The sequence below is a fragment of the Orycteropus afer genome, unplaced genomic scaffold (assembly GCF_000298275.1).
Source record: "Orycteropus afer afer isolate SDZICR_OR568_19922 unplaced genomic scaffold, OryAfe1.0 scaffold00043, whole genome shotgun sequence".
Taxonomy (NCBI): domain Eukaryota; kingdom Metazoa; phylum Chordata; class Mammalia; order Tubulidentata; family Orycteropodidae; genus Orycteropus; species Orycteropus afer.
In genome coordinates this window covers 16,224,253-16,235,420 of record NW_006921630.1, presented here as the reverse complement: position 1 = coordinate 16,235,420, position 11,168 = coordinate 16,224,253, and the positions used below count along the sequence as shown (strand labels likewise).

The 11,168-nt window shown below is 35.1% G+C and overlaps 1 protein-coding gene across 1 annotated transcript in view; it reads right to left on the bottom strand.

Moving 5' to 3' along the window:
* The window catches only part of HMCN1 (hemicentin 1), a 691,072-nt gene that overhangs the window by 180,445 nt on the left and 499,459 nt on the right, over nucleotides 1-11,168 (bottom strand). Inside the window, exons 48-51 of the mRNA XM_007937695.2 lie at nucleotides 7,951-8,142; nucleotides 4,483-4,656; nucleotides 2,990-3,103; nucleotides 2,043-2,188 (exon numbers count right to left, since the gene is read on the bottom strand). Coding sequence (XP_007935886.1) covers nucleotides 2,043-2,188; nucleotides 2,990-3,103; nucleotides 4,483-4,656; nucleotides 7,951-8,142 — 626 coding nt within the window. The remainder of the gene's footprint in view (nucleotides 1-2,042; nucleotides 2,189-2,989; nucleotides 3,104-4,482; nucleotides 4,657-7,950; nucleotides 8,143-11,168) is intronic.

Below are 11,168 nucleotides of genomic sequence, written 5' to 3'. Positions count from 1 at the left end.
TCAAACCCACCAGCCACTCCTCGGAAGGAAGGTTGGGCAATCCTACTTCCATAGTGATACTGCCTTGGAAACCAAGGAGGGGTCGCTATGAGTCGGGTTTGACTCGACGGCACATAACAACAAACAACAACAACCTATCCTTCTCTCTGATTGAGTTTTCTCCATAACACTTAGCCAATTTGATATATGACATGTTTTATTGGTTTATTTGTTTAATTTTTGTCTCTCCCAACTAGAATGCAAATTCTATATGGGTAGGACTTAAAACAGTATCTGGCAAATAATAGATGCTCAATAAATACTTTGGGACTGACTGGACCATTATATCAATTACACAAAAATAAACCCAACAAACAATGCAATGCACTGCCAAAGAGTTGGATCGACTCATATTGAACCCTTTTTGGGTTTCCAAGGTGGTATCACTACAGAAGTAGATTGCCCAACCTTCCTTCCGAGGAGTGGCTGGTGGGTTTGAACTGTCAGCCTTCTGGTTAGCAGTCAAATGCCTTAGGTACTACACCACCAGAGTATAATTTAAATTTTTTGTGTCAAAAGAAACACTTGTGAGTATGAATAAATAAAACTCAAAGATTTGATCAAACATTTTAATGCCAATTTTGCCAATATCTTTGGAGGTTTTTCTGTGCTTTGCTCAAGTAATGTTGTTGATTCACAGACTGAAATAAAAGAAGAAAGTTTATGAAAAATAAACAAAAAACACTATTTCCTTGTACTAGAGGACCAATCCAAACTCAGAAAATTTAGCAGTTTAACTAAAGCATCCTTATTGGATCAATTTCAGAGTCTGAATTTGAAACTGTATTTTAACTATTTTTTATAAACAACAACAACAAAAAAAAACAGTTGCCTCAATCCTAGAGCAATTTCAATATTTATCCCATCTATGTGTATATGTTTGTATCTGCATATAGCAACTACAGGGAATGTAAAAGCTTTAGAGAAAATTTAAAATAAAATAGTATGATTTTAAAGGAGGAAGAAATATGTTTCCAAGTAAACGCATATAGAATTGATATTATATTATGAAGTGTGCCTGTAGTCAAAAAAGAAACAGTAAACAGAACATGGTGGGAGTTCCATGTTTTTCCTTTGGCAATGGCTTCCAGATGAAACTTGCTTATTTTATAAGAGATGCCTCTTTTTTTTTTTTTTCCTAGCTGCCAGTATTGCAAAATCCATCTGAGATCTGACAAAAATAAAGCTATATCTTTTCTGCATCCTAAATCATGACTAAGACCTGAAATTCTACAACTGGAATTTAATTGAACAGTTGGTTGATTATGTGTAAAAAAGGACAAACATTGGTTTAGCTATTTCACATCTGTATTAAGCAGTTTTAGTAGCAGTTAAAAAATCTATTTTTTTTTTTTTTGTCTAAAAACACTAGCACATATGTCTTTAAAACATGCATGGAAGAAAATTAGTTAAATGTGAAATAAGGATGTGTGGTCTGAAAATCAGACCACAGAACTGTGAAAGATCTGCTTTTATTTAAAGTTTCTTATTTCTCCCAGTTACTTGTAATGGACACATAATCATCTTCTCCCCCCGTCCTTCATTTTAGGATATAAAAAATGTTACTTTTTTAAATAAAAGAGTTAAAAATGTTTAGGGAAAGTTCTGAATAAATTTATGAATACTCATGTTATACCTAATTCGGCTTTGTGCTGATTTTGCATTTCTTATCCACAAAATTTACTTATTTTATAAAACCACAGGACAGAGACACCCTCCTCCTAATTTCTCCAGTGGGAGAGTGGCCAGATTATCACAGGCAACAGCTAATACACACAAAAACAATTCCACAAACTTTCCAGTGATGGAACAACATTAAAATTGCTGAGCATGGTTCAGGATTTCTTGCAGTTCTAAAGTCAATTTGCATGAGATTATGCTAATTCTAAAGACCACATTAATTCTCTGAGTCACCTGTGTCTTGTCTGATTTTTTTTTAATTGATGTTTTAATCTTTAAGAAACTATCAGAAAATGAAATAAATAAATAAATAAATGACTGGCCTGTCCATCCTTGTACCAGCTGAGGGAGGCAGAAGGAATTGCATAAGCTTCACATTCCAGAGTCAAGGTGTTGTTTACTTTGATTTTCACTTCTTTAGGAGAAAGACCTAGCCCCAAGAGGTCGTCTTTATTGATTATAGGTGGAACTGCATAATAAAGAATATTAAAAACTTAAATATTGGTTCTTTTAAATAAGTAGGATACCATGGAAATCACACAGGATCACATAATAAGAAAATAAGGAGATAATAGAGGAATTTCTTATGCTCCCTTTTCATGAAGGACCTAAATAAGCAGCAGGAAGGACCTAAGATAGCAGTGTTCATATATAAAATGCAAAGGAAAATAATACTGCCAATGAGGCGAAAGCCCTTCACAGAGCATTTATATCTTCTCCAGGTCCACAGACACAGCCTAGCACAACCCATAAAGTGCATGCTATTGATCATCAAAGGTCTGAGTAAAAGAACAAAAAACAATCAGAATGATATTCTTCCTTTATAGGGAGAAAAATCTCAAAACTTAGGACCTATTAATGGTATTATTACTTTTATCTTTTGCTTATAAGTTGATGTACATTGCAATAGCCCAAAGTCACCAGTGAACTCACTTTGGGACTGTTGTCTGGAGCCTTTAAACATGAAGAAACTATAACTCAGCCCAGAGGGTAATTCAGAAGGAAAAACAGGGAAACTTAAGGAAGTGCTAATGGCAAGTTCTTCAACAAGAGGTTAGTGAGCAAATTGAGTGGGTTGCTCACATCTTTAAGCAATTGAGGTCATGGTCATGATATTTAATTCAACTTCTATTTTTAATGAAGCAAGCTGCATAAACAACAATCTTTAATGATAAGTACCAATCATTATGAACCCATAATCAAAAACAGGACTGAAAAGGTTAGAACAACTGGTGAAGATATGAAAACATGGTGCTGTTTCAGAACTTACTGTAGACCTTCACTTCATAGTGCTTTATCATTTCCCCAGCCTCATTAGTAGCTACACAAGAATATCTTCCAGCATTGTCCTCCTGTGCATTTAGGATCTGCAAAGTCCTGCCTCCTGAAAAACCATGGAACATCAAAGCATCTCTGGAATCACAGTAGCAGCAATATATAATCAAATAACCACAGTTTTAGTTCTTATTAGCATATTTCTTTTTATACAAGCCAATTCTGTGATAGACATTTGACATAGGACAAACTACAATACAGACAGGAACTGCACAGCACATGATGACAGTCACTACTCCTCAGTGCTCTTTTGTGATAATGACTCTCACACCCATTCTGTCCCTCTCATGATTGCTACACTACTCTAGCCAAGACCCTTATTTCACTGTCTTCATAAGCAGGCCCTCTGCCTTCATCCCCTCCCTCCTTTCATTCATAAGCTTATCAGTAGAAATTAATCTGCTAAAACAGTTTTTACTGTGGTTGTTCCTTCACCAAAAATCTTCCATAGTTCCCGAATAGCTAAAATATAAAGTCAGAGTACTTTAAGCCAGACATTCACAACATGACTCCAGCTTTCCTTCCTTCACATATAGTCTCTGCTCAAGCCAGAGGTGAGGAGTCTACTTATTACCCCTTGTATATGGCTAGGCCATTTGTACTTTTTATTTTTCCCATACTAGTATCCTGTTGTATCTGAAATTTCTGCTAAACTTACTTACCAATCAGTTAAATTCTGTAAATGTCTTTGAATTCTGGTTCAAGTTCTGACTGCAAAAAGTTTTTCCTGATCACTTGCGTCCATGGTGACAATTTCATCTTTTGAATTCTTATAAAATGTGTTACTACTCCTATTTATCTTACTTTGGATTATACACGTTCCATGAATATTCACAGATTTGTGTTGCTAATTAATTTTTCACACGTATGTCTCCTCTGCATAAGACTGTGTTTCTTAAAGTCAGTGATCATACCTTTTACTTCTTTCTATCCCCATAGTGCAGGTCATAGGAGGAATAAATAAATTCTCTTTACGTAGATACTAACTCTTCTTTAAGGTTCAATTCAACAAAAATGAATTTTTATTCTTTTGTCATCTTACATTTTAATATATTTAAGCTATTAATTACATTGTTGGTGCAGTGGTTAAGTACATAGCTGCAAACCAAGAGGTTGGTGGGTCAAACTCATCAGCCTCTGTACTCCATGGGAGAAAGATGTGGTGATCTGTTTCTGTAAAGATTTACAGCCTGGGAAATCCTACAAGGCAGTTCTACTCTGTCTTGAAGGGTCACTATGAGTTGAAATTGATGCAATGGCAGTGGGTTTAGATTATAAGTTGCACACAAATAATTAAAAATTTATATCAATAGAACATCATACAACCTACATCACTGGCATATTTTTAAAAATAACCAACAATTTTGCTTTTCTATAATAACAGACGAAGTAAATAAATCTTAAGAATAAGATAAGTAAGATAGTTACCTGGAAGAATCCTAATATTTCGGTTGGACTCTAAAGGAGCTCCATCTTTAAACCAGGTGATAGTAGCTGGAGGATATGAATAAGCTTCACAGACCAAAGATGTGGGGTTGTTAAGAATAACAGTGACATCTTCAGGGCTGCCATCATTATTGACACCAGCAATTGTAGGAGATACTAAACAGATTTAAATACAATCAAAGAAATATATTTAGAAATTTCTGTTTGTGAATTTCTAAACTTCCATCGTACCTAATTGCACAATTCTATTCTCTCACAAATACAGAAAACAAATGATTTCTGTTTTTAATCTACCCAAAAGCAGTGAGATCTCTAAAAATAGTTCACAGGGTAATGGAGGTTACATGGATATAAACAAGCAACACTAACACAATGGAGTAAAGTCAGTCATGGCAATTTTGGCTTGGCAGGTATGGAGATATGACATTCAATTCTGTCTTAGATATGGGGTATGAGAACTTCATCAGAGAAGGCCTGCTACAAGAGACATTCAAAGTGAACCTTAAAAGATTAGTGGTAGTTAGCAGGTGAAAGAAGGGAGACTAGAAAGAAGGAGAGTATTAGGATAGTGGAGAGGAAAATAGAGAGAGGCTAACATGGGATATATAAAGAATGGATATGGAAGAGTCAAACTGAAAATAAGGATATCAGTTACAGACAAGTATATTTGTTTCACAAGAGATTATGAAGGAATGAAGTAGAACACTGAAGAAAGCAAAGAGGGAGGAATTACAGAAATATGTAAGAAGTCAATTGTCATGACTTGTTGATAGTATTTGAAGAGTAAGAAGAAGAAGAAAGACAGAGAAGTCAAGAATAACATCCAGGCTTTTTTTTTTTTTTTTTCTCTTGGAAACCTAGTTAAACTGCATTGAAGCAACAGAAATAGAAAATATCAGAAAATTTTCTCATTTAAAAGGGTAAGATGGTTTGTTCATTTCTGAGTATCTTAAATTTTAAGCGCTCATGAGAACTGCAGGTCAAAATGTCCAACAAGCAATTGTATGTAAGACTCTAGACCTTGGTAGAAACATCTGGATTTAAAAATAGAGAAAATTGGATTTAAAAAGTCACCAGTCTGAATAAGATAATTAAGCCTATGGAAATGACAGTTATTACTTGAAGAGGATATATAAAGTAAAATAAGCAGTAAAATAAGAACAGAATAGGAAGGGATGTAATGCTTAAGAGCTAGATCGACTAAAACTCTATAAAGGTGTGAGAGAAGGAACAACCAAAGGTGTGCAGTGATAACCCGGAAAAGAGCATAGTCAAGGAGGAAGTGATTAGTAGTGTTAAAAACATTAAGATAAAGACTTTAAAAATAGTCATTGGATCTATAAATAGGGTGGTCCTTGCTAGAACAGTGTCAAGAATGGTATAAACTGATGTCATCTTTCAGTGGGGCAGAGAGTGGTTACAATACAATGTGATGGAGAGAGAGAGAGCAGAAAGTGAGACTACAAGTAGGGCAGACACGGAATGATGACTTGCCAAGAAAAGGTAGAAAGATACATGATCAAAGGCATGACTGCAAGCAATCACTGTGGATAAGAAGAACTCATCCCCTGGGGATGAGGTAAAGGCATTCAGTTTATGGCTAGGTAGACGGGAAGCTGTAAAAGCTCACACTTGAATATCCTTAACTTTATGAAACTTGTAGAAAAGAAGACTTTTATTCAGATTCCTAAGTCTTCAGTGAATGAGAAACAGTGGCTAATAGGTAAATAACCATGGGGAATGGTGGAGGATGTAGTCAGATGGCATGACTTAGGATTCCTGGGGAAAAAGAATGAGTGGTCTCAAGTGGAGACGGTCTCCAGGGAACTGATGTCCTTAGGAAGAAACAGATTAATTACAGAAGGGAGTTGGAAGGGGGTTTAAATAAGTTTTCCAGAGAGCACAAAAGACAGGATTTGGAGATGGGTCAATATTAAAAGATAAGTCAGTGGTGAGAGAAGTGACGCACTGCTCTAAGAGAAGCAATGAGTTTCAGGAGTGGCAAAGCAGGGCTGGGCATTTGCCTTTCATAATGTAGGAGCTCTGGTAGCATAGTGCTTAAGGCACTTGACTAACCAGAAGGCTGGAGATTCAAACCCACCAGCCACTCCTCGGAAGGAAGATGGGGCAATCTACTTCTGTAGTGATACTGCCTTGGAAACCCAAGGAGGGGTCGTATGAGTCAGGTCCGACTCGATGGCAAGTAACAACAACAACAACAACAACATTGATAATGTATCATAGGAATGTTCATAATAAACTAGCTCATGAACTCTCTGTATCTATCCATATATTCTGTTATTCAATACTGTGTGTTAGGTGCTAGGATTAAATCCTATGCAAGAAAGATAGGGGTTCTGCTTTGAGGAGTTTACAGCCTTATATAATTATTATCTGTATATACTATTCATTTGGCACTTACTTACACATTATCCAGTATTATTATTTAACATTTTTTGCATATCTTCTCAGACTATAAGGTAACCAATAGCTAAGCTTTCTATGGGAGGTTTCTATGTATGGAAATATCCATGTACATCTATATAGTCTAGTCAATAACTACAAAAAATAATGAGAAGTCAAACATAGATTAGCTGATTTTAGTAGAATGAAAGTACTTTCACATTGGTCATAAAATAATTTACAATTTAGTGGTGCATTTTAAATTCTAAAACATGAACTGCAATTAAGAATATTCTTTAATGCTATATGGAAAATGAATTTGCTCTGTAAACTTTCACCCAAATCACAATAAAAATTAAAACAAACAAACAAGAATATATTTTAGCAATCATAACTTTGATTAGGCAGAAACTGAAAGTACCAATATACTTAGTTATTTTATCACTTGGCATAACTACCAATAATAGCAGAGCACTATAAGAATAGATAGAAAATCTCAGATGGATCTCCATTCCTTGTTTACCTGCTTCCTCTTGATGAACCCTTATTTACCCTTTTACTATTGTTTATTGAATGTCTCTTATGTCACTAGCATAACATAACATTCCATAATTACATATGGAATACTTACTATTCTTTAGACACAACATGTAGTGTCTAAAGCATAGTAAGTATTCCATATGTAATTAATGATTTTATGAGTGAAATAATTTAAAAATGAAACAAAAGTAGCAAATGTACACAAAGCTGGTGTTCCTTATGTAACAAAATGCAATGGTAGAAACACAGAAAAAGAAAAGAAGAAAATTCAGCCTATAAACTCACTAAGAGTCAATTAGACTCATAGCGACCCCCCTTGGGTTTCCAAGGCAGTATCTCTATGGAAGTAGATTGCCCAATCTTCCTTCCGAGGAGCGGCTGGTGGATTTGAACAGCCATGCTTCAGGTTAGTAGTTAAATGCCTTAGGCACTACGCTACCAGAGTTCCCAACTTAGCCTATAGTCATGTGTGATTCTTTAAGATTTTGAAGCAAAGGATATACCTACCGAATACATTAAGACTAAAACTTTTGCTCTTGTCACCAGCTGTGTTAGAAGCCAAACATGTATATCTCCCAGTGTGTAATACTTGAGCATTGGTGATTTGAAGAAAACGGCCACCAGACATAATGTGGTGGCTCTCATCTTCCTGGAGGAGCTGTCCATCTTTGTGCCATGTTATTTCTGGGACTGGATTCCCTGTAAGAAAAACTCATTTCTGAGAACTGGCTAATAATCACATTTACAATTGATGAACTGAAAGTATTTTCACTTATTTGTGTTTTTTAAATATTCAATTTCTAAAACAGTATAGTAATAAGTTCATTTAAAAATAAATTTATAAATATAATCTATTTTATAATAATGATTATGCCATAATTTTAAAAAGAATATATCTTAACAATCATAACTTTGATTGTTGTTGTTGTTGTTGTTATGTGCCATCGAGTCAGACCTAACTCATAACTTTGATTAGGCATATGTATATAAGTATAATATATACATATATTACTAATGGCTATCAAATATGCATTATTTTTTGTCTATGAACTTAAAAGATTCTAAACTGGCTTTTGTGCTTGACTAAATGTTACCATGTCTTGGACTATTATAATTATTTTATAGTAGTGGTACTTAGAAAAAAAAAAAAAAAGGGAGTGGTGTCAACAAAATGGTGGTGAACAGTTCCAAACTCCAGTCCCTGCACAAAAACATCAAAAACAAGCAGACACTTTCAAAATCATCTCTGTCACAACTATGGAAATCAGGCAAAGGTTTACAGCAGCCAAAAGAATGTTGAATCAAAAAACAGGCAGCTTGAAAAGGTAGTAAAACTTTGTGGCATTTTTACTTGCACCTGTTCTGCCTCCCTCTCCAGGTTGGCAGCAGTCTTGAAGACTACAACCTGCATTCCCAGTGTGAACCCTGGCCCTTGGCTCCAGGAGGAGTAGAACATATCTTTTTTTTTTTTTTTAGTAGAACACATCTTATTTGCAAATTATTTTTTGTTGATCTCACTTGTCACCTGTCTAGAGACTACATGAAGGACTGAAGCAAGGCCTCTGTATCAGTTAAATCTAACTCAAAATTGCTCAAAAACATTGTAAGGGAAATGAAAAACCCACAGCCACTTTGAGCAAGAGATTATGATTGAGACATACAATAGACTGTTTATATTCTTGTTAGGGAGGCTGGAAAAGGGTTTCATTGGAAAATCCGGGTATCCAAAAGGACTTCTTTATACTGATAAATTTAGGAAGCTACACTCAGAACCTGAGAAGACGTTAAAGTTTCAATTCTGGTTGATCTCTTGGCTCAGTGTAAGCAGAAAGTGAAGGCAAAGGCCAAGTTGTAAATGATCAGGCTAAGTGTTTAAAAAGATCCAACTATAAAAAGCCATCCAAAAATACCAGAAGAAGTTTTGTTGTTTGTTCCGTTTTATTTTTGTAGTTTTTACTGTTCACAGAAATCTGTTAAAACACTGGCTGAACACAAGCTAAAGTGAACAGAGATTGTAATGACCACACATGACAAGGACTATAGTCTTTGTGGTGTGGAAGGGGTGGAATTAAGGAAATAGAAAATTGCAGCTTTCAAAGACCAATATTATGAAACCCTGGGAAAGGTAAAGAAGCTGTTTTCCAGAGTTGTCACAATATATGTTTAAGTGCCCTGTTTCTAACAAAAATATAAAACAACAAGTCATACAAACAACAGGAAAGGAAAGCTATTCAAAGAAAAAATAAGTGAAACCATGCCTGAGGAAGCACAGACTTTGTACTTACTAGATAAAGATATTTAAACATTGTCTTAAATATGCTTAAAGAACAAAGGAAAACAAAAATAAAATGAAAGGAAATCAGGAAAATTATATATATTAAATGTCAACTGTTGACTTAAAAATGGTTACTTTTATGTTATGTTGAACCTCATCTATAAATTATTTTAAAAATAATGGAGCATACACTTTTATTAAGATGATAAATAAGGAATGCCTTTGTATTCATGATATTTTTCAAAGAAGATTTTATATATTTGAGAAAAAAAAACTAAGAAATAAAATATCTAATTAAACAATTTGAGAAGCATACTTTGAGCTTAAGCCAGGATTTCTGGCACAAGTAGGTAGGGAGATAGATCATCTATCGCATTAGTAGCCACAACCTATACTTCTAGTTGAGACACTGGCAGTTTGAACCCACCTAGAGGCACCAGGGAAGACAGGACTGCTAACCTGCTTCTGAAAGATTACAGCATTAAAACCCTATGGAGCAATTCAACTCTGTATACATGGGTTACCAAGAGTCAGAATCACCACTACCAACAACAACATAGAGAAAAGGTCTTATATTTGCTTTAAAATGGGACTTATGTTAAATATTGACTTTTAAATTGTTCAAACAACTTTAATTTTTTTTTTTTTCCCTAAACCACAAAAGCAAATTCTGTTAGGATAGAGGGCTAAGGTGATATAATATTAAAACTGGAAGGCTTAAAGTCAAGATGTGGTAAAATGTAGGCATCTGGTCTCTGCAACAAAAAAAAAAAGCACACTTGCTGCCATCAAATCAGTTCCAACTCATAGTGACCCCCCCAAGGTTTCCAAGGCTATAAATCTCTATGGAAGTGGACTGTCTCATCTTTCTTCCATGGAGCAGCTGGTGGGTTTGAACCACTGACCTTCTGGTTAGCAGCCAAATGCCTTAACCACTACACCACAAGAGCTCATTTTTCTGGTCTCTAAAGAAGTTATGAATTGCCACGTTAATATAAAAATATTAACAGACTAATATATGTCACACTCCTTATGTCTGCTTTTTTTAAAAAATAAAGTTAGAAAAACATTTCTTTGCTTATTTAAATTTATTGCAAATGCAAGGTACATAAATAATGAAATAAGAAACTTATAAACTCTTCCTTAAAAAAAAAAAAAAAAAAAAAACACTTCCTGTAAAATGCTACGGGCCACTCTTGTTGTTCCTTTAAAACTGCAAGACCAACTACAGACTTGAGACTGTCCTTTTTAAATATTTGTTTACTCTGACGAGATTGGGTATGTTCAGAGCAGTAAGGCTGTGTTGCCGTTGTTGTTAAGTGCCATCGAGTCGTTTTCGACTCATAGCGACCCCATGCACAGCAGAACGAAACACTGCCCGATCCCACGCCAGCCCCACAATCCCTGCTATACTTGAGTGCATTATCACAGCCACCGTGCCAATCTATCT